The sequence below is a fragment of the Rana temporaria genome, chromosome 6 (genome assembly GCF_905171775.1).
Source record: "Rana temporaria chromosome 6, aRanTem1.1, whole genome shotgun sequence".
NCBI lineage: Eukaryota > Metazoa > Chordata > Amphibia > Anura > Ranidae > Rana > Rana temporaria.
In genome coordinates, this window is record NC_053494.1 from 133,282,313 (window position 1) to 133,306,577 (window position 24,265).

General features: G+C 41.2%; 1 protein-coding gene across 8 annotated transcripts in view; it reads left to right on the plus strand.

Moving 5' to 3' along the window:
• Positions 1 to 24,265, plus strand: part of ARMC8 (armadillo repeat containing 8) — a 156,244-nt gene that overhangs the window by 35,018 nt on the left and 96,961 nt on the right. For all 8 annotated transcript variants that reach the window (XM_040357394.1, XM_040357400.1, XM_040357399.1 and 5 more), the window contains 5 exons: positions 912 to 1,004; positions 4,838 to 4,918; positions 9,456 to 9,531; positions 17,175 to 17,265; positions 20,405 to 20,465. In XM_040357394.1, the coding sequence (XP_040213328.1) occupies positions 912 to 1,004; positions 4,838 to 4,918; positions 9,456 to 9,531; positions 17,175 to 17,265; positions 20,405 to 20,465 (402 nt within the window). The remainder of the gene's footprint in view (positions 1 to 911; positions 1,005 to 4,837; positions 4,919 to 9,455; positions 9,532 to 17,174; positions 17,266 to 20,404; positions 20,466 to 24,265) is intronic.

The following is a 24,265-nucleotide window of genomic DNA, read 5'->3' on the forward strand; positions in this document are numbered from 1 at the left end:
ATATATGCAGTTGTCTGTAGGACTTCATTGCAGGCTAATGCCGCGTACACTTTTTGCAGACGAGAAAAATTCTTTAACATTTTTTAAATTGGTAATTAAAAATGATCATGTGTAGGCTCCAGAGCATTTTTCTCGACGCAGAAAATGGGCATTAAAAATGTAGAACCTGCTCTATTTTTTTTCTTGTTGTGAAAAATAGTCGTGTGTAGGCTTTAACGGCAGGGAAAAAAACGCGCATGCTCAGAAGCAAGTTATGAGAAGGGGAATTTGCATAATCAAGCGCAAAGGGTGGCGCCATTCGAAAGTAACTTCCCCTTTATAGTGCTGTCGTACGTCACCGCGCTTTGCTTGAGCATTTTTTATCACGATCGTGTGTATGCAAGGCAGGCTTGAGAGGAATCACGTCGAGAAAAGTTATTTTTTTTTTCCATGGCATGAAAAATGGTTGTGTGTATGCGGCATCAGGGCCCTTTCACACTGATGTTTATGTTTGAACACTGCACCAAAAATGCGGCTCCCCATTAAAATGAATGAAAAACGCATCAAAATTACAGTAAAAGCACACAGCATTTTGCGTTTTTTGAGTCACGTGTCCATTTTTCACAGGTGCAGGCAACCCAGAAATGCACAGAAAATGCATCTGAAACACAGCAAAATCATGGTAAAAGCGCATATGTGTTTGATCCACAATTTTGCTACAGAGCAGTGTGAAAGGGCCTTCATTTAAAGTGGACATGGATCAGCAATGTGTTTGTTTTTTTTTTATATTATGTTCATGCTAAGTATTTACGCAAACGCCTTCAAGTATTTATAGCTCACAATACTTTAATCTTGATTTAACTGCTTGTTTCAAAAGGCAAGTGTTGGAAATATTCCTGTCACTGACTAGAATGTTAATGTCTTTTTCGCAGGATGCTACTGTAATCCCACACCTTATGATGTTGCTCAGCAGATCTCTCTACTGTCAGGAGTACATCTGCCAGATCTTCGCCCACTGCTGCAAAGTAATTATTTCTAACAGTATATGACTTCATATAGTGTTTTTTTTTTTTTTTTTTTAAATACAATTTTAGATCTAAAATATACAACAGTAAATATGTAACAGGTGATCTAAAACCTTAACCACTTCGTTACCGAGCCTGTTTTTCAGATTCAGTGTTTACGAGACTAAAACAGTTTTTTTTGCTAGAATATTACTTAAAACCCCCAAACATTATATATATATTTTTTTCTAACACCCTAGAGAATAAAATGGCAGTCATTGCAATACTTTTTGTCACACCGTATTTGCGCAGCGGTCTTACAAGCGCACTTTTTTTGGAAAAAATTCACTTTTTTAAATTAAAAAATAACACAACAATAAATTTGGCCCAATTTTTTTATATATTGTGAAAGATAATGTTACGCCGAGTAAAATGATACCCAACATGTCACGCTTAAAAATTGCGCCCGCTCGTGGCATGGCGTCAAACTTTTACCCTTAAAAATCTTGATAGGCGACGTTTAAAAAATTCTACAGGCTGCATTTTTTGAGTTACAGAGTAGGCCTAGGGCTAGAATTATTGCTCTCGCTCTAACGATCGCGGCGATACCTCACTTGTGTGGTTTGAATACCGTTTTCATATGTCGGCGCTACTCGCGTATACGTTCGCTTCTACGTGGCGCTTTAAAAAAAATTTTTTTTTGCTTTTCGCATTTATTTTTAATTATTTTACAATTTTTAACACTGAAATAAAAAAAAAATTAAAAAATTATCACTTTTATTCCTATTACAAGGAATGTAAACATCCCTTGTAATATAAACAAGCATGACAGGTCCTCTTAAATATGAGATCTGGGGTCAAAAAGACCTCAGATCTCATATTTGGGCTTAAATGCAAAAAAAATAATAATTTGGAAATGTCATTTTTTCAAATGACAAAAAAAAAAAATGTCTCTTTAAGAGGCTGGGCGGGACTGACGTTTTGACGTCACTTCCGCCCAGCAGAGCTATGGGGGACGGGCGAAGGAGATTTTTCCTTCAGTCTCGTCCCCGCTCAGCTGCCGGATGGTCGCGATCCCCTCCGCCGCTACCGACGGCTCCGGTAAGCGGCGGAGGGCGCGGGACAGCGGCAGGAGGGGGGGGCCCTCTCCCGCCACCGATAACGGCGATCTCGCGGCGAATTCGCCGCGGAGACCGCCGTTATCGTGTACCGGACCGTCGGCACTAAAGATGGATACCTCAGTTGTGGCAGCAGCTGCTGCCGTTCCTGAGATATCCATCTTTAAAAACAGGACGTCATTTGACTATGGGCCAGTAACCAAGTGGTTAAATCGAATTTACTCAGTTTAGTAATAAACACATTTCTCCACTCTATTCCCTTTTTTCTCCAGTCCCAGAAGCTGTCCAGCAAAGACTGAAGCCCCGTACACACGACCGGTTTTCCTGCCAGGAAAACTGCCAAGAGAGCTTTTGGCCGGGAAAACCGGACATGTGTATGCTTCCTCGCAGTTTTCCCGACAGGAAAACCGACGGGAATCCTGACGGGAAAATCGAGAAACTGTTCTCGATTTTCCCAGAGGCTTTTTTGGCGCCAGATTTACTAATACTCTATGGGAATGACTGCGAGGCAGTGCTGATGGAGCATACACACGGCCAGGATACCCGGCCAAAGCTCCATGGCAGTTTTCCTGCCGGGTTCTCGGCTTTCCCCTCAGTTTTCACGGCAGACTTTTTACCACTGTGAAAACCGAGTGTGTGTACAGGGCTTGAGGCTCCCTGGAGCTTGCAATCTTGAATAGGAGATTCTGGGGTGGGGACAACTGATTGCCATTTCATTTTCACTGTGTCGGTGGAATCGCCCTATACAGCCTGAATGTTTACCTATACAGAGTGCTCACACATACAAATCACTGAATATTGTAATCATTGTGTGAGTGATCTGTGACATGGACATTTTTTTTTTTGCATATACATGCACTTTGCATAAAAGTAAAAAGATTATAAGAAAGAGGGAACAGTAATTCCTAAAAGGGAACTGGTGAGAGGCAATTCCTCTAAAGTGAGAAAATCCTGGCGTGTCACCACTTAGGAGTTATTTTACTAAAACTGGAGAGTACAAAATCTGGTGAAGCTCTGCATAGAACAATCTGGTTCCAACAAGCTGAATTTAGAAGCTGATTGGTTACCATGCATAGCTGCAGCAGATTTTGCACTCTTTAGTTTTAGTAAATCATCCCTTATTGTCCTCATTGGAGGATTTTCTCTCTAATGCCCCGTTCACATGATCTGAAAATCGGACAATAGATCGTCCTCCCTTTTTTTTTTTTTTGCATGGTTGTCTTGTATCAAACCTGAAGCGTTAACTAAAGTTCTGAAAATTCTCCCACGATAGAATAAAAAATCGGAAGTGATGTCATGTGTTGTAGTGTATTTGTATTGTATTTTTGGACGACAACTGTACTGATTAAACGAAGATCGTACAAGAACATTTTTCGTGCTTGTCCGATTAAAATATTGGGTGAACTGTCGTGATCAGCTCTTGAAAGCTCTGTACTAACGATTCGGATCGTGTGTACGGGGCATAATGCTGCTCTAATGTCAACCCCAATGCTCGCCATAAACCGTACAATATCCTTTAGCTCTACCAACAATTGATACGAGTGGATAGATTAAGTGTGTGTGTGTGTGTGTGTGTGTGTGTGTGTGTATATATATATATATATATATATATATATATATATATATATATATATATATATATATATATATATATATATATATAATATATTAAAACCTTGGATTGAGAGCATAATTCGTTCCGGAAGCATGCTTGTAATCCAAAGCACTTGTATATCAAAGTGAATTTTCCCATAAAAAATAATGGAAGCTCGAATGATTCGTTCCACAACCATTTATTCATAAGTCCTTCAGTTTATAGTATATATAAAAAGATTATAGCAATGTGATCAGTTGTGTAACCATAAGATGTCCATCCACAAATGGTAGCCTCCCCATTAGAAGCAAAATCCAGCAGGAGCTACAGAGTATAAAAGAGAAGAGAGGCACCTCTAAGTGTAGAAATATGGTTACATTTAATGAAGGTACAACATTTAGTAACTCACATGGTTGATGATTAAAAGCGGCACATCTAAGTTATGCAGGCACCCGGGTAAAGATGTCCACATAGACCGCCCTCCGCACTGCCGGCTCTCACTGCTGTCCGTCTGCAATCGTGACCGGGAAGACTACCCTGCAGAAGAGCAATCAGAAAGCGAGGCATGAACCACTCGTGGAAGGGCGACATCAATGGTGGTGAGGAGGACGGCCTATGTGGACGGCTTTACCCTGGATCCCTGCATACTTTGATGTGCCTGTTTTAATCATCAACCATGTGAGTTGCTAAGTGTTGTACCATCATTAAATGTAACCATATTGCTACATTTAGGAGGCGTCTCTCATCTATTTTATACTCGGCTGACGCTACTCTTCTATCAAGACTTCGCTTGTATATAAAGTCAAATTGTATTTAAAACATTTTGCTTGTCTTGCAAAACGCTCTCAAACCAAGTTACTTTCAAACCAAGGTTTTACTGTATATTCTATTTGGTAAATCTCTAATTGTACAAAGGTTGTACAGCCAGGTTGTAACATGTATACATGACAAAAAACAACTGTCACTGCCCCTACCTATGACTGGTCTTCACAGCAAGGAGCATTGGAAGGGCGGACGCATGTCAACAAACACACAGAAGGTCACAAGACTAATGGCATCTATGAATATGTATGTCCCTTTCTTTTTGCTGTCCGAAGCGGGAAACAATTGGAAGCTGTACATTTACTTTATTTATTTTGCAGGCTCCTGATCATCAGACAATTTTATTCAATCATGGCGTGGTACAAAATATTGCCCATTTGCTAACATCTGTGTCATATAAAGTAAGTTATTTTCATTGTGGGAACTGGACAGAATGAGCATGGATATAGTTACTGCATTGTGTATATGCTTTGGGGGTCAGTTTTCATACATTTACAACTTGTATAAAGAGAAGTCTTCTTAGTTCTATGCCAGGACTGCCTAAAACTTTGGTACCTGCTTAATCACTTAAGACCCGGACCTTTAGGCAGCTAAAGGACCCGGCCAGGTTTTGCGATTCGGCACTGCGTCGCTTTAACAGACAATTGCGCGGTCGTGCGACGTGGCTCCCAAACAAAATTGGAGTCCTTTTTTTTTTTTTTTTTCCCCCCCCACAAATAGAGCTTTCTTTTGGTGGTATTTGATCACCTCTGCGTTTTTTTTATTTTTTCAATATTTTTTACTTTTTGCTATAATAAATATCCCCCAAAAATATATAAAAAAAACGTTTTTTTTCCCTCAGTTTAGGCCGATACGTATTCTGCTACCTATTTTTGGTAAAAAAAATCGCAATAAGCGTTTATCGGTTGGTTTGCGCAAAATTTATAGCGTTTACAAAATAGGGGATAGTTTTTATTGCATTTTTTTTTTTTTTTACTACTAATAGCGGCGATCAGCGATCGATGACGCTGCCACAGTGAAGAACGGGGAAGCTGTGTTTACACACAGCTCTCCTCGTTCTTCAGCTCCGGGGACCGATCGCGGGACTCCATCGGCGATCGGGTCCCGGAGCTTCGGACCGGGTTGCGGGCGCGTGCCCGCGACCCACGGCTGGGCACTAGCACAGGACATACCTGTACGTGCATGTGCCCAGCTGTGCCATTCTGCCGACGTAAATGCGCAGGAGGCGGTCCTTAAGTGGTTAAAATGAAATGACCTAGACGTGGGAGGATTGCATTCATTTATGTAAGTTACATTTACAGACACTTCAGTTATTCCCCCAAAGGATATGGACAGTTGATGCCTTTCTGAATTATCCATACATGTCTGATTTGACCCTCCAATTTGGGTGGCAAAACTAGCTTTTGTAGTCTTGTTGTTTTAACGCTTTAACTTTTCGGGACCACTGTCCTATGTCTTGTTACTATGTCCATGGAAAACGCATTTCAGGAACACAGGTGTCAGTGTGCCAGGATAAACTGATTGTACACAGAGAGGGAGTGCGCTCTAATTGTGTAAAAAAAAAAAAAAAAAAAAAATGGTAGAACATAACTTTGGCAGACTTGCATTTCCCCTCTGATATGTGGGGTTGACTTCCCATTCCATTCCTTAATGATTGACACAAAAAAGTAGATATCGCACATCTATGGAGAGATCACGAAGCGTGCCCAGAAAGCCAATATGTGTAAACTAGGTTAAAGGACAGGTTTGCTTCACAGCTTATACGAGAAGTTTATTTAAAATTTCTGATGCATATGGGGACAGGGGTTCATATATTACTTCTCCTGTTTTTCTGCAGTGCTTGGTGCATGAGAATAATGTAAAGGGGACTTGCATAGCTTTGGCCAAGCATTGGTTTGGTAAAATGTAAAACTAGCTCAGGAACTTTTGAGTGCTTCACCCGTGGATTGAGACAGTGGTCGAGTTTTTGAAAGGAAAGTATTACCCCCTTGTGTGGTGATATTAAACACATTATTTAATTTACCCCATCTTGTTATGTATGTGGAAGATGTGTGTTTCTTCCTTTTTTTTTTTTTTTCTCCTAAATCAATATGACTCTGCTTTTCCACCCAGCCTGCCTGCAGGGAATCATAAGCAGGAGGAGCTTCTTGTCCTTTGCTGCTAGTCACATATTTAAAAACATTTTTATTTATTTTTTTAAATCTTGGGCGGATTTCTGCCAGTCACTGTCTGTGTCAGGCCCCTTCGAATTACAGGGAGGTGAAGAGACCATCAATTAAGATGTAATATCCCACCCCATTGTGTTTAGCTGGTTAGTGGGCATGGAGAAGGAGGGATGGAAGTGGGCTGTCATTTACCACTGTATAGGCACATGGGCTGCTTGGATGTTATGGAGAGGAAACGCTCAGCATAGAAACTGAGCATGTGCAGAGCTGCCAACCTTACTCTGCAAAATCCCCAACTGCACTGGGGACATAATCAAAAAGGGAAATTAGAACAGCAGATCAACCAACCAGTTTTTTTGCAGAATACAGAAATGTATTTAGGATTGTGCGTGTGTGTGTTTATATATATATATATATATATATATATATATATATATATATATATATATATATATATATATATATATATATATATATATTGTATAGAGTTTACATACCCTGGCAGAATTTGATTTCTTGGCCTTTTTTCAGAGAATGATAACACAAAAACTTTTTTCTTTCACTCATGCTTAGTGTTTGGCTGAAGCCATTTATTATCAATCAACTGTGTTTACTCTTTTTAAATCATAATTATAACAGAAGCTACCCAAATGTCCCTGATCAAAAGTTTACACACCCTGGTATGATTTTTGCCCTGATAACATGCACACAAGTTGACACAAAGGGGTTTGAATGGCTATTACAGGTAACCACCCTCACCTGTGATCTGTTTGCTTGTAATTAGTGTGCGTGTGTATATAAAAGGTCAATGAGTTTCTGGACTCCTGACAGACCCTTGTATCTTTCATCCAGTGCTGCATATTTCTGGATTCTGGGGAAAGCAAAATAATTGTCAAAGGATCTGCGGGAAAAGGTAGTGGAACTGTATAAAAAGATATCCAAGAAATTGAGAGTGCCAATCAGCAGTGTTCAAACTCTAATCAAGAAGTGGAAAATGAGGGGTTCTGTTGAAACCAAACCACAGTCAGGTAGACCAACTAAAATTTCAGCCACAACTGCCAGGAAAATTGTTCAGGATGCAAAGAAAAACCCACAAGTTCCTTGAGGTGAAATACAGAACTCTCTGAAAACATGTGGTGTGGCTGTTTTAAGATGCACAATAATGAGGCACTTGAAGAAAGATGGGCTGCATGGTCGAGTCGCCAGAAGAAAGCCATTACTACGCAAATGCCACTTACAATACGCCAAACAGCACAGAGACAAGCCTCAAACCTTCAGGCACTAAGTCATTTGGAGTGATGAGACCAAAATTGAGATTTTTGTCCACAACCATAAACGCTACATTTGGAGAGGAGTCAACAAGACCTATGATGAAAGGTACACCATTCCTACTGTGAAACACGGAAGTGAATCGCTGATGTTTTGGGGATGTGTGAGCTACAAAGGCACAGGAAATTTTGTTGGTCAAAATTGATGGCAAGATGAATGCAGTATGTTATCAAAATATACTGGAGGAACATCAGCCAGGAATCTGCGCATGGGATGTACTTGGACATTCCAACATGACCATGATCCAAAACGCAAGGCCAAGTTGACCTTTTATTGGCTACAGCAGAATAAAGTGAAGGTTCTGGAGTGGCCACCTCAGTCTCCTTACCTCAATATCATTGAGCATCTCTGGGGAGATCTCGGATGTGCAGTTCATTAAAGATGGCCCAAGAATTTACATTACTGGAGGCTTTTTGCCAAGAGGAATGGGCAGCTTTACCATCTGAGAAGATAAAGAGCCTCATCCACAAATACCACAAAAAAAATTATTAAGTACTGGGGTATGAAAACTTTTGATAAGGATCATTTGGGTAGTTTCTGTTGCCATTTATGATTTTAAAAAGAGTAAACACAATTGATTAATAAATGGCTTCAGCCAAACGCTAACCATCAGTGAAAAGTTTGTGCCATCATTCATATTATCTGAAAAATGGCCAAGAAATCATAAATTCTTCTAGGGTATGTAAACTTATGAGCTCAACTGTATATTGTGTGATCCTGCACTTTTTATACACAGCAGGAGAGCAGCGGACTCCATGTCTGCTGGCACCTGCCGATACTCCTGCGAAGAGACCGAACAGCAGTCTGCCTATGTAAACAAGGCAGATCCCTGTTCTGACAGGAGGGAAGGCATGGATCCTGTGTCTCTGCAAAGCAAACCTCACACACTGTAGTAAAACACAGGCTAGGCACAAGCTTAACCCGTTTACCCCTTCCCAGCTAGTGTCATTAGTACAGTGACCGTGTAGATTTGTTAGCACTGATCATTGTATTCGTGTCACTAGTCCCCAAATGGTGTCAAAAGTGTCCAATGTCCGTCACAATATCGCAGTCCCGCTATAAGTTGATCAATGCCATTGCTGGTAAAAAATAATAATTAATAAATATCCCATTTGTAGACGCTATAATTTTTGCGTAAACAATCAATCGCTTATTGAGATTTTCTTTACGAAAAATATAGAGCAGAATTCATATTGACCTAAATTTATGAATACTTTTTTTTTTTTTTTTTTTTTTTTTTTATCGTATTGGATATGTTTTATAGCAGAAAGTATGTATGTTTTATTTTTTTTATTTTTTTTTTATTATTCATTTTTATTTTTCAATTTTTTTTTTGTTCATAGCGCATTAAGATATAGAACAACTTTGTCATTTTATGTATAAAATTAACATATGTCAAATTTATTAACTTTATTCTTTTATAATTTTTTTTCCTTCATGGCAGGTACGCATGCAAGCATTAAAGTGCTTTTCAGTTTTAGCGTTTGACAATCCCCAGGTATCAATGACCCTTGTAAATGGTAAGCAAGCATTATCTTATTCCTAATGTTGTTGTATTGTTCTGATTATTGCTTTCTGTGGTGTTTCTATACTATATTTTAGAAGTGGAATGTTGCTGCGTTGCCACTCATTGAGCGCAGTGGATCATGGAGACTGTGTTTGATCTTGTATGGTGCATGCTTCTGTATAGCCACAACAAGTGTCAACTGACACTGAAAGAATTCAGAAGTATCATTCCCTTTATTTATCAGCGTTCTTTAACCGGTTAACGTCCGGCTCACGCTGATATACGTCAGCAGAATGGCACGGCTTGGCAAAGTGATGTATATTTACGTCACTTTGAATTTCCCGCCAAGCTGGCGGCACGCACGTGTGCATGCCCCTTCTGCGAACAACGTGACCGTGCCCGTGGGATCCGTGGACTTTATGTCCACCAGTGTCCAGCGATCGGGTCACAGAGCTGCAGGACGGGGAGAGGCCAGTGTAAACAAACATCTCCCCATTCTGCCTAGTGACGCTGACACTGATCGTCTGCGCTCTCTCCTCGGGAGCAGCGATCAGTGACATGTAACTTGTAGTCATGCCCCCTAACAGTTAGAATCCCTCCCTAGGACACACTTGGCCCCCTAGTGGTTAACCCCTTCACTGCCAGTCACATTTATACAGTAATCTGTGCATTGTTATAGCACCGATCGCTGTATAAATGTGAATGGTCCCAAAATAGTGTCGAAAGTGTCCGATATGTCTGCCATAATGTCGCAGTCACGATAAAAATTGCTGATCGCCGCCATTACTAGTAAAAAAAAAATATTAATAACATTTCCATAAAACTATCCCCTATTTTGTAGATGCTATAACTTGTGCGCAAACCAAACGCTAATTGCGTAAAAAAAAATGTAGAAGAATACGTATTGGCCTAAATCTGAGGATTTTTTTTTTTATTATTTATAACATATATATTTTTGGGGGATATTTATTATAGCAAAAAGTAAAAAATTATCTTTTTTTTTTTTTTTTTTTAATTTCGCTCTATTTTTGTTTTATACCGCAAAAAAAAAAATGCAGAGGTGATCAAATAACGCACAAAAGAAAGCTCTATTTGTAGGAAAAAAATTACGACAATTTTGTTTGGGAGCCACATCGCACGACCACGCAATTGTCAGTTAAAGCAATGCAGTGCTATATCGCAAAAAGTGGCCCGGTCATTTGGCAGCCAAATGGTCCAGAGCTGAAGTGGTTAAAGCTGGTCTGTGGGTATGGGCAAATGTTCTTCTGCTGAGTCTTTATAGAGCCACATCACTCTGGCTGCTTATTGAAATACTTTTGGATACACCGCTTGAAATGGTCATTTCACATTGCGGTATTTTATGACCTAAAATAGGAATGTGTGTTATTTTCTAATGTGATGGTAAATATGATAAGATTTACAAATGACACACAAAGTCATTGTTTTGGGATCATTAAGCCTATTCAGCATAAGTGCTAAATTATTTATTGTACAGAAGGTATGAATTTTATGTTATCAAGGCATTTTGTGCAGCCAAGTAGCTTAGTGGTTAGCACTTCCAGCTGGCAGTACTAGGGTCATTGGTTTAAATCCCAACGATGGCACTAACTGCCTGGAGTTTGTATGTTCTCCTTGTGCTGTGTGGGTTTCCTCCGGGTATTCCTGGATTCCACCCACACTCCAAAGATATGTAGGCTGATTGGCTCCTGTCTAAATTGGCCCTAATAAGTGTATGTATGAATGGGAATTAAAAAACCTTAGATTTTAAGCTGTTTGAGGCCAGGGACTGATGTGAATGTACCCTATATATGTAAAGTGCTGGGTACATTTACAGTGCTATAGAAGTACCTGAAATAAATTTAAAGCAACATTCCACCCAAAAGGGGAAAGTGCCGTTTTAAAGCCTCCTCATTTGCTGGTGGGCGCTCTTGTAGTCCATTTGTGCTTCCTGTCATTCAGAAACTGCCTGCCCATATGAGGTATGGGGAGACGGTTACAGTGACAGTCTGCAGGAGCCTGACATTAAACCTTCGATCTGCTGATTGTGGGTTCAGTGTTTTACGGGCTCCTTAGGAAAAAAAATGCACAAAAAAGAAATTATTTTTTTATTTTTTGAGTGGGTGACTTTTCCCTTAAGGCTAGGTTCACACTGATGCGATCTAATATTGATCCGACTATCCGTGCAATTTTGTAGTGCAAATTGGATTTTGCTGAGAAGTGGTTTGAATATTCTATAGGGCCAAGCTTGAACTGGAACCCCACCAAAGTTGTACATGAACTTTTTCCAAAACCGAGTTGCATTGCTGTAAACGGGCACCATTGAAAACAATGTCTTTTTTATTGTTATGCGATTCTGTGTGACTCAAGTCACATCTGAAGTTGCACTGGTGTGAACAGAGCCCAAATTGCAGTGTAATAGTAAAGTTGTATATTTAAGACCCCTTTCACACTGAGGCATTTTGCAGGTGCTAAAACGCTAAAAATGGTGCCTGCAAAGCACCCTGAAAAAGCCGCTGCTGTCTCTCCAGTGTGAAAGCCCAGAGGGCTGCAGCACCGCTTTGCGTGTGGGTTTTAACCCTTTTTCGGCCGCTAGCGGGTGTTAAAAAGGCCCCGCTAGCGACCGAATACATGCCTTGCCGCAGACGCCCCAGTGGGACAGGGGCCTTAGACCCCTTTCACACTGAGGAGTTTTTAAGGCGGTACAGCGCTAAAAATAGCGCTGCTATACCGCCTGAAACACTTCTGCACTGCATACTCAATGTGAAAGCCCGAGGGCTTTCACACTGAGGCGATGCCCTGGCGGGAGAGAAAAAAATCTCCTGCCAGCAGCATCTTTGGAGCGGTGAGAGGAGCGGCGTGTATACCGCTCCTTCCCATTTAAAACAATGGGAAACCGTGGCAATACCGCCCGCAATGCGCCTCTGCGGTATTAACCCTTTATCGGCTGCTAGCGGGGGTAAATACCGCACCTCTAGCAGCTGAATCCCGCGGCAAATCTGACGTATAGCGGCGCTATACCGCCACTGCGCCTCCCGCCCCAGTGTGAAAGGGGCCTTAGAGAAAGCTCCAGCAGCTGTGAAGTTAGTTACTAGTCACATGAACTAAGGCTTCTTTATTTTTTATATATATATAATCACTCGACTACTCGCAAAATGTGAGTGGAAAATTGTTTCTGGCGAGGAGCTGGGAGTGAGAAAGGGGGGGGGGGGAGTGCAGGTACCGCCGGCATGCGGGATTGATCGGGAGCCGTTGTCCCATCGATCACCCAGGGGAAGAGAAAAGCTGCGAAATTACAGAGCCGAACAGCTGACTTTACATTGCATTGCTCCGCTCGTGGTTACACACACAGCCCCGCCTCCTGACCCCGTGCCTGTATCAGATAGACAGAACATGCCCCAGCATTGCACTGGCATTCTGTCTATCTGATACAGGCACGGGGTCAGCAGGCGGGGCTGTGTGTGTAACCACGAGCGGAGCAATGCAATGCAAAGTCAGCTGTTCGGCTCTGTAATTCCGCTGCTTTTCTCTTCCCCGAGGGAGAACGACTCCCGATCAATCACCACATGCTGGCGGTACCCATGCAGAATGGAGTGAGTGGGCATTTTGTTCCTCCTCGTGTGGAAAATCTGAGAGAAAAAGATCCAGAGAGTGTTTGCCAAACCATCCAGATTACCCGTAAATCATTCCTCCAGCATCCAACCCGTAAGTCATTCCTCCAGCATCCAGCTGCTATGGTGGGCACAGTGAGTAAAAGCTGCTATGGTGGGCACAGTGAGTAAAAGCTGCTATGGTGGGCACGGTGAGTAAAAGCCGCTATGGTGGGCACAGTGAGCAGAGGCCGCTATGGTGGGCACAGTGAGCAGAGGCCGCAATGGTGGGCACAGTGAGCAGAGGCCGCAATGGTGGGCACAGTGAGCAGAGGCCGCAATGGTGGGCACAGGTGTGGCTGCACTGATAAAGTTTGTAACTTAATTCTGCATAAAACATGTAAGTGTCATTTCATGAGATATTTTATGAGGGAGTATTTAGGGGCGGAATTATGAGTGGTGCAGGGTAGGGATTGGTTGGGTCAACTGGTGGCAAGTAACACTTTAAGGCCTGGCTACTAGCTCAGGACTTGAAATTTTGAGCCCTGATATAATATTTATATATATATATATATTTATATATATATATATATATATATATATATATATATATATATATATATATATATATATATTTTTATATATATATATATATATATATATATAGGTTTTTGTTCAGTATTATTGACCTTCTAAACAAATCGGTTAGTGTTTTTTAGAAGTAGTTCTAGTTTTAAAACCACGCTAATGTCTGTAGTGACTACAATATAAAAGTGACAGCAGCGTCTAAACCATGTGATCTATCTGCAGTTCAATGCCACATGTCTAAAAAAGCTGTGCTAGTTGAAAATGTGATACAATTCAATAACCTGTAATCCAACACTGAAGTAATTATTGTGATAAAAATATTAAAGTATAGAACGTCCACGTGAAGAAAAATTGTGAAAAAAATTCCACAGAAAAATGATCTTTAACGTTCCAAAACAAATGGGATCTCCTTTAGTGACACCCACCACCTCAGTTAACAGGGGGCGCTTGCCGGATCATATGGACCTTCTATTGCTAGAAAGATCAACCAAGCTCTGTTAGTAACCCTCGATGGTAAGCTGTAAACAGATATGCCCTCCTATGGTCTCAGACACCCGTCGCTTATCTCCAGGCCAGCCATAATATGTGCCACAGATCAGGGTATAGAAGGAGAGAAAGCTAATAGTGTAAAACGGTATAAACGCTTTATTAAAATATATACATTGCACTTGCATGATTCATGTGTAAAAATCGCCTTGAAAAATCTTTAAAACAGGAACAGTCCACCCGCGCTTCCTGGGGTCAGTGGGGACGCAGTAATGTCGGGCACGCAGCCTCGCCCCTTGGAGATCTTTTTCATTATTTTTTTTTTTTTTTTTTTTTTATTCACATGGACTTTCTACACTTTTTTAAAATATTTTTATCACAATAATTATGGTACTTCACCGTTGGATTAATGGTTATTGAATTTTTATATCAACGTTTTCAACTAGCGCTACTTTTTTGGACAGAAGGAATAAACGATTCCAGGATAAAGATTAAAATGTAATTGGTACTAGGGAACTGTAGCAAAATATTTACTATGTATGAAAAAAGATTTATTTAAATATACATAAAATACCCTTTTTATGGTTATGGGTGAACTAAGCTCTGTCCCAAACCACACCCATAACAAATATACATAACAAAAAAGTGTGAAACAACTGAAAATATATTTCATATTCTAGGTTTTTCAAAGTAGCCACCTTTTGCAGCAGACACATCTCTAGAACTGTTAAGAGGAGACTGTGTGAATCAGGCCTTCATGGTAGAATATTTGCTAGGAAACCACTGCTAAAGAAAGGCAACAAGCAGAAGAGACTTGTTTGGACTAAAGAACACAAGGAATGGACATTAGACCAGTGGAAATCTGTGCTTTGGTCTGATGAGTCCAAACTTGAGATCTTTGGTTCCAACCCCTGTGTCTTTGTGCGACACAGAAAAGGTGAACGGATGGACTCTACATGCCTGGTTCCCACCGTGAAGCATGGAGGAGGAGGTGTGATGGTGTGGGGGTGCTTTGCTGGTGACACTGTTGGGGATTTATTAAAAATTGAAGGCATACTGAACCAGCATGGCTACCACAGCATCTTGCAGCGGCATGCTATTCCATTCGGTTTGCGTTTAGTTGGACCATCATTTATTTTTCAACAGGACAATGACCCCAAACACACCTCCAGGCTGTGTAAGGGCTATTTGACCAAGAAGGAGAGTGATGGGGTGCTGCGCCAGGTGACTACCTCTTGAAGCTTATCAAGAGAATGCCAAGAGTGTGCCCAGCAGTAATCAAAGCAAAAGGTGGCTACTTTGAAGAACCTAGAATATGAAATATATATTCAGTTGTTTCACACTTTTTTGTTATGTATAATTCCACATGTGTTAATTCATAGTTTTGATGCCTTCAGTGTGAATCTACAATTTTCATAGTCATGAAAATAAAGAAAACTCTTTGAATGAGAAGGTGTGTCCAAACTTTTGGTCTGTACTGTACCAACCAGTGTAGTCAGTCCATCCTCCTTGACTCCAGAGTTCTGCCTATCCTCCACCCTTCTCTGTCCCTCTACACATGCATACATTTCTTTCCAAGAAAAACAATGCTGCAGCCTATTGCAGAGTTATTGGGGGGTGTGCACAGGTACATCTCCAAAAAATGTGACTATCATCAAAAAGTTAACTTATTTCAGTAATTCAATTCAAAAGTGAATTTCCTATATTATATAGATTCATTACACACCGAGTGATTTACATTTCAAGCATTTTATTTATTTTCATTTTGATGATTATGGCTTACAGCTAATGAAAACTCAGAATTCACGATCTTAGAAAATTAGAATGTTACATAAGACCAATAATAATAAAAACATTTTTTATATAGAAATGTTGGCTTACTAAAAAGCATGTCCATGCACAGTATAGTATGCACTCAATACTTGGTCAGGACTCCTTTTGCATGAATGTGGCCTGGCATGGAGGCGATCAGCATGTGGCACTGCTGAGGTGTTATGGAAGCCCAGGTTGCTTTGATAGCTGCCTTCAGCTCATCTGCATTGTTAGGTCTGGTGTCTCATCTTTCTCTTGACAATACCCCACAGATTCTCTATGGGGTTTAGGTCAGGCGAGTTTGCTTGCTAATCAAGCACCGTGATATCATGATCATTAAACCAGGTACAGTATTGGTACTTTTGGCAGTGTTGGCAGGTGCCAAGTCCTGCTGGAAAATGAAATCCGCATCTCCATAAAGCTGGTCATGAAGTGCTCTAGAATTTCCTGGTAGAGGGCTGCACTGACTTCGGACTTGAAAAAACACAGTGGACCAACACCAGCAGATGACAAGTGTCCCCAAATCATTACTGACTGAAAACTTCTCACTGGACCTCATGTAACTTGGATTGTGTGCCTCCCCACTCTTTCGCCAGACTCTGGACCTTGATTTCCAAAAAAAAAAAAAAAAAGCAAAATGTACTTTCATCCGGTAAGCGGACTTTGGGCCACTGAACAGTACAGTCCTTTTTCTCCTTATCTCAAGAGAGACTCTTCTGACCTTGTCTCTGGTTCAGCAGTGGCTTGACACAAGGAATGAGACCGCTGTGGCCCATGTTTTGGATACGTCTGTATGTGGTGGCTCTTGAAGCACTGACACCAGGCGTAGTCCACTCCTTCTGAATCTCCCCAACATTTTTGAATGGCCTTTGCTTCACAATCTTCTCAAGCCCGTGGTCATCCCTGTTGCTTGTGCACCTTCTTTCTACCACACTTTTTCATTCCACTCAACGTTCCAATAATTTCCTAGGATACAGCACTCTGTGAACAGCCGGCAGAAACATGATCTACAGGGGGAGAGGGACCTTTGTGGTTACATTGGGTAATGCTTGAACATTCAGCACCCTGTAAGTTTTTCAATAATATAATTGAAAAGGTAAATGAGATTTTGCAAAACTGATTCTAGAGATAAAGATACTCGGAAGATGCTGAATTTTAATAACCTCTTGTGTTTCTTTTACAGTGCTGGTTGATGGGGAACTATTGCCACAAATCTTTGTAAAGATGTTACAGCGAGACAAGCCTATTGAAATGCAGCTAACAGCAGCTAAATGGTAATTGCTGACAAATCGTTTATCAACAGATGACTTTTGTTCTAGTTCTTCTTTTCTCCATATCCATCATGTGAAAAAAAGGGTGTAATCAATTTTTTCAGCATGAGCAACTTGTTTAAATTATTTGCAGTTGTTTCCAATATAGTATGGGTTGCTACAGTTTACCAAAAATATGCAGTTTCAATAATAGCTTTACAAAATGGGAAAAACATGAAATTCTGTTCTATAAATACATATTTCAGGATGTGGAAAATTGCCAGACAGTATGATTTCTACAAACCTAAAGACTCGTTATTGCTCTGCTTGCTGATTTCCTTTTGCTATGCAACCTTGAAAAAGTATCATACCCCCTTGACATTTTTCCACTTTTTGTCATGTTACAACCGAAAACATAAATGTAATATTTTGGGATTTTATGTAATAGACCAACATAATGTCGCACATAATTGTGAAGTGGAAGGAAAATTATAAATGGCTTTCCAAAAGTTCTACAAATATCATCTGAAAAGTGTGGCATGCATTTGTATTCAGCCCCTTTTTACTCTGATACCCCTAACTAAAATCCAGTGAAACCAATTGGCTTCAGAATCCCCCTAATTAGTAAATGGAGTCCACCTGTGTGTAATTTTTAATCTCTCTGTATAAATACAGCTGTTCTGTAAAGCCCTCAGAGGTTTGTTAGAGCAGTGTTTCCCAACTCCAGTCCTCAAGGCACACCAACAGGTCATGTTTTCAGGCTTTCCATTTTTTTGCACAGGTGATTTGATCAGTTTCACTGCCTTAGTAATTACCACAGCCGTTTCATCTGAGGGAAATCCTGAAAACATGACCTGTTGGTGTGCCTTGAGGACTGGAGTTGGGAAACACTGTGTTAGAGAACCTTCGTGAACAAACCGCATCGCGAAGGCCAAAGTCCACACCAAACGGGTCAGGGATAAAGTTGTGGAGAACTTTAAAGCAGGGTTGGGTTTTAAAAAAAAATATATATATATATATCCCAAGCTTTGAACATCTCACGGAGCACTGTTCAATCCATCATCCGAAAATGGAATGCGTATGGCACAACTGCAAACCTACCAAGACATGGCCATCCACCTAAACTGACAGGCTTGGTAGAGAGAATTAATTAGAGAAGCATCCACGAGGCCCATGGTAACTGAAGAATCTGCAGAAATTGACAGCTCAGGTGGAAGAATCTATCTACAGGACAACTATTAGTCGAGCACTCCACAAATCTGGCCTTAATGGAAGAGTGGCAAGAAAAAAAGCTATTGTTGAAAGCCATAAGAAGTCCTGTTTGCAGATTGTGAGAAGCCACGTGGGGTACACAGCAAACCTGGGGAAGAAGGTGCTCTGGTCAGCCCAAATATGAGATTCTTTGAAAATTTCTTGATGGACACATCGTTCCATTTTCAGAACCATAGGGTTATATCGCCAAACAAAAGTGTTCTGTGGCCCACTCGTATTGTTTCACAGTTAATTGGCAACATGTCAGTAACATGTTTGGGTATAAAAAAAAAGCATCTTCGAGTTTCAGAAAGGGAAATTTACTAAAAGTTGAGCATGGTAGCCAATCGGCTTCTAACTTCAGCTTGTTTTAATTAAGCTTTGACAATGAAACCTGGAAACCTATTGTTTTCGATGCAGAGCTGCACCAGAATTTGCATACAGTTTTTTAGTAAATCGACCCCAGAGTGTTTAAGATGTAAAGATGGGCAGAGCTTCACTAATCTGTGAAAAGCTGCATCTAAAGAGTGTTGAACAATTTCAGAATAATGTTCAACATAACATTTCATTATATCCTCTACAGTACATAATTTCATCAAAAGATTCAAAGAATCTGGGGAAATCCTATGTGCGCAAGGAACCAGGCCTAAATGCAATATTGGATGCCTATGATCTTTGGGCTCCCGGACAGGACTGCAATTTAAAGCGGGCATGATTTTGTTATTGAAATCACTGCAAGGAATACTTCCAAAAATCACTGTCTATGAACAGTTTGCCGTGCCAATCAAAAATGCAAGTTAAAGCTCTATCCTGCAAAGAAGCCATAGCTGAACATGATCCAAAAACGCAGCAGTGATCTCTGCAACAGACCATTTTAAATCATCTTTGGACCAAAGTCAAAAACTGTTCTGTGGTCAGACAAATTGAAATTTTAGCATCCTTTTTTTACAGCCATGGGTGATGTCCTCCGACTCAACTGGAGAGGGACCTTCTGGCTTGTTATCAGAGCTTGGTTCAAAAGTCTGCATCTAAAATTGGCAACTTGCACATTTGGAAAGGCATCATCAATGCTGAAACGTATATCCATGTTTTGGAGCAGCATATGCTCCCATCCAAACAACCTCTTTTTCAGGGAAGTCATTGCATATTTTAGCAGGACAATGCTAAACTGCATACTGCATCCATGATGGCAACATGGCTTTGTAGTAGAGAGTCCAGGTGCTTAATTTATCCTTTCTGCAGTCTAGATCTTTCACCAACTGAATTTTTTTTAGTGCATCTTGAAATGAAAAATACGACGCAAGATCCAGGACTGATCAATTGGAATCCTATATCAGGCTAGAACTGGACAACTTTACTCTCCCAAAACTCAGTTAACCGGTATCCACAGTTCCCAGACATTTTATAGTGTTGAAAGAAGAGGGGATGCTGCACCGTGGTAAACATAGCCCTGTCTTAACTTTTTTGGACGTGTTGCTGCCATCCATTTCAAAATTACCTTATTTTGTTCTTAAAATAGTAGATCTTCTCCTTCTTCTTTTTTTTATTTTATTTTGATAACATTTTCATATATTTTCTATTTCCTATTGTGAATATAATATGGGTTTATGAGATTTGCAAATCATTTCATTCAGTTTTTTATGTAGATTTTACACAGCGTTCCAACTTTTTTGGAATTTGGGTTGTACTTCTCTTAAATGTCCTAATGATCTATGCAAGCCCATGGTGATTCACTGTTCCTTCAAGTGATTATAATCGTGACTGCCAATCATATACTGAGTATCCATTTATCAAACTTGACTGCTATGCAGATTACTTAAGTATTTTCCTTTTTTTTTTTTTTATGTCATGACGGTACAAATTTAAGACAGAATGATTACAACCCCTTTTTTATTTTATTTTTTATTGGCAGCTTAACGTATATGTGTCGATCAGGGGCTATTCGAACAGATGATAACTGCATTGTCCTGAAAGTAAGTAGCTACATTGATTGCCTTGAAAATAGATAGATTTTTTTTATAAAAAGAAAAATTGTTATGCAATATTGTCACAAGAAAAAAAAGTTGCTTGTTCGTAGGAATTGGTTTGCTTTTTCCCGTGTCTAGTGTAGACGTGAAAATCAACGTGAACATATCGGACTCTTCAAATTAATCTTTGAGAGCAAAATATCTTTTGTGAGAAGATTTAACTAAAACTAAAGAATTTTTTTAATTTATTATTTTTAGATTTGGATATGGGGTAGAGGGCAGTGGCGTCAGAGGGGTGCTAACCAGCAATATAGTCTTGAGTGGGCCCCCAAAAAGCCCCGGGTCTCGTATTGCCCATTCAGAATTATTAGCCCAGAGTTCCAAGGTCCGGGGTTGGCTGGGAACTTGGGGCTACATACCTCCGGCAGTGTAAACCTCTATCCAGCACATCCAGTGATTGGTGGGCAAGCCAGGGGCATACAGCCACAATGAGTGGAGCTGTCAAATTAAAGCTGATGTCAGGGCCGATTTGAGGGACCCCGCCCCCCCCCCCTTCTTTTTTTTTTTTTTTTTTTTTTTTTAAAACATTTGTATAGGCAAACAGCCAGCGTGCATACATTACTGGCTGGGGAGGAAGGGGGCAGGATCAGTTGTAACTACTGTATGCTCATCCACAGCGGTGTATAATTCAGGTTTATTATACACCACTTAGTGTGTGTATCCAGTATTTACAATTTGTCCTACCCCCCTGCCACCTTCCTCCCTGTCCCGATGATACAGCGCATGTAAATACATTAACGTCTATGGGAAATCTTGGTCAGCTTGACATGGCACTGCTCTGGAACCATAAGTGACAGGGACACCAAACTTGGGGAGCATGTTAAGGGGACCCAGGACCGTAGATTACCTAGGCAAGCTGGCCGACCCCAAATTCAAATATGTTGTAGTCCTGAGTCCCCTCTTGGTGCTCCCCAAGTTTGGTTGCATACGCTGTATCGTCGGTCAAGGAATTTGACATGCAAATTCCTGAGTGCCCCGGCGTCGGCGCAGAAGTAATCAACGATGTGCTGCGAATGCGCAGATTTTCAGAACCGCTGATGCCACGTCGCTGGAAGTTACATGGGTTCAACTTTCTGCCAGGTTTGACATTTTGTCCAAACACTGGCTGTTTGGTCTATGCACGGGACATCCTCGTCATCAGAGCTTCTAATTGACAGCTGCACTCTCTCACACTCATTGCGGTTGTATGCCCCAGCTCGACCACCAATCCCTGGCTGTGCTGGATGGATGTTTACACTGCTGCATGTCCTGCTAGACTGCACTCATTTGTTATCCATCTGATGCCGCCATTCTTGCATCGACTCCTGTATGCTGGTAATCAAGATTTTAAGATTGGTGTTCTATGTTTAATTGGTGTCTTTGCAGTTTAACTCCTGAACCTTGCACTCTGTTCGTAATACACTATTGAATCCTTCCACACTTGGCATATCACACTCTTCCACAGTTTGTTCAAAACCATTTGTAATGGAAGCTTTTTATTTATTATTATTATTTTTTGTAGTGGTGTTTGTGTCCCCTTCAGCCCCTCCCATGCTTAAGCATTTGGCATCACTCATTTTGCCACGCTATGTGTTCCGCAGGTCACTTCCTCAAGTGTCGCTCATTCTGAAGTTCAAAAATGGGGTAGGTATTGGGCTATATAGGACCACCTAGCAACCAATCGCCTTTTCTTTTTTAATTAATACTTGTCTAGGTGGATGCTGCAGGTGTCTGATGCTGCAGCTTTCCCCCCGGGCGTCTCTGCACTGAGAACCGAGCCAACAAACACAGCCAATGGCTCGGTTTTCACAGATCCCTGAGAGGAGAGCTTGACTGTCAGCGTTTCTCCTCTCTGCTTCTTTATGCTCATTGGAGCACTGAGCAGGGGAGGGGTGGGGAGCGGCCATCTTATTGGCTCGCTGAGACTGCCATCAATCAAGGCAGCTGGCGGATCCAGACTTCGGAAGTCGGGATGATGCAGCGCTTGAACTGATGGCAGTGACGTCAACGGATAGTGGCCTTCAGACCGCTCCCTGCTAAAAGCGGGTCACAGGAGTGCAAAACAAATTGCACTCCTGTGACCCAGAGGAGAAGCCCAGCCTAAAAAGCTCAGGCAGGACTTCTTCTTTAACTCCATTAGCTCCCGCTGTCTATTTAGCACTGGTGTTTCTCTCTCCAGTTCTGCCTCTGCCCTGCTCTGCTCTCCTGTGTCTCCCCCTTTGCATATCCGAATAAGGTAAGAAGGGGTAGAGCTGTGGGGGGGGCTGTGTAATGCAAAAGGGGTCCAGAGTGGGGGGGGGGCGCTGTGTAATGAAAAGGTGTCCAGAGGTGTGGGTGGGTGGGGGCCCAGTGTAATGTAAAGGGGTCCAGAAGGTGTAGGGGCTGTGTAATGTAAAGGGGTCCAGAGGTGTCCACCAATAAAATGCTATAATTGATGTTAAACTCCACCTTTAATCAAGTGTCGGGTAAAGCTCCCCGGGGCTGATCTTCACGCCCCCCTTCTGATGTTGAAAGGGGGTGTCGTGGGATAAAATTTACCTTCAGGCTGAAGCCCCTGTTTTTTTTTCCACCTAGCAACACCCCTGGGTGAGGGGTTTAACCACTGTCAGCAATCTTTGTCCCTGTTTGGTATATTCACTCTCTAACTGCCCTGATCACCAGTATGCCCAGGAGTGAAAGTGAGGGCAAGTCCAAAATGTTGTGCTGCTTCTAGAACCGGAATAGAAGGAGCCTCTTCCAATGGAGACAATCATCGGTAATAATTGTCTAATTTTCCAGGCTGTCACTTTCAAGCCTGTTTTTACAGAGTTCACTAGCTGAAGCTGAACCCATCTCTTGTCAAGCTTGGCAAACCGTGTTTGTGGTGTTTACTTACAATGCTTTGGGAGTCTCTTGTCCTGTAATAAATGTTTATGTAAAACCGAGATTGTGTACAGGAGACATTCAGATATTCACATGTAGGCTTTAATGCCCACAGCCACACATATGCGTCCATGGGCAGGAAAGGTTTCTATGCTAAGAGCAACATGTGGCGCATTTCCAGCACAGTGACCCAACTGCCAAAGACAGTCTCAAGTAATGATTGGGAGGCAGCAGGACTAGCACCTGATCATGTGACCCCTGTGACAGCTAATCAAAAATGGTCACGTTAGTGGGCATTTTTTCCTGCCCCTGGTGTAATAACCCAGTTACAGGAAGGGGTTAAATAATAGCATAAAAAATAAAAACCCAACGCCAAACACGTATAGTTTTCTTTTAATAGAATCTTGTCACAAAGTCACTTAAGCCATGCTTTTCATGTATTTGCCAACTGAAGTAAGATAGATTACAAATGGCATGTTCTACAAAAGGTGTTGTATACACAGAAAATCCTGTGTGAATCTGTATGCAAATATTGACAAACTAGTACACGGCCTCTAGTCCCCGAGTGTCTCATGGCTTTTTACTAGGCTAGCTTGACTTGGTTTATTAGAAAGACAGGAATAGATTCTTGCGTACTAAAGAGATTAGTGTTGGTCTGCCAATTCTGGCTTTTTGCAGCCGGAATTACGGGTGTTTACATTTCTGCATGGGAATGAATGACAAGGTGGCAGCACCCGAAAATTTCCATGGGTAAACACACATGCAGTGGTCACCTGCGGTTTGGGGCAGAAAAGTGTTTCTGTATGCAGACAGATACATCCAGGCTCAAACCTCTGTCTATAAAACTGGCTATACACAGCCTGAGTTTTGTCTGGTTCCTGATGAACCAGCTGAAATTCACTAGG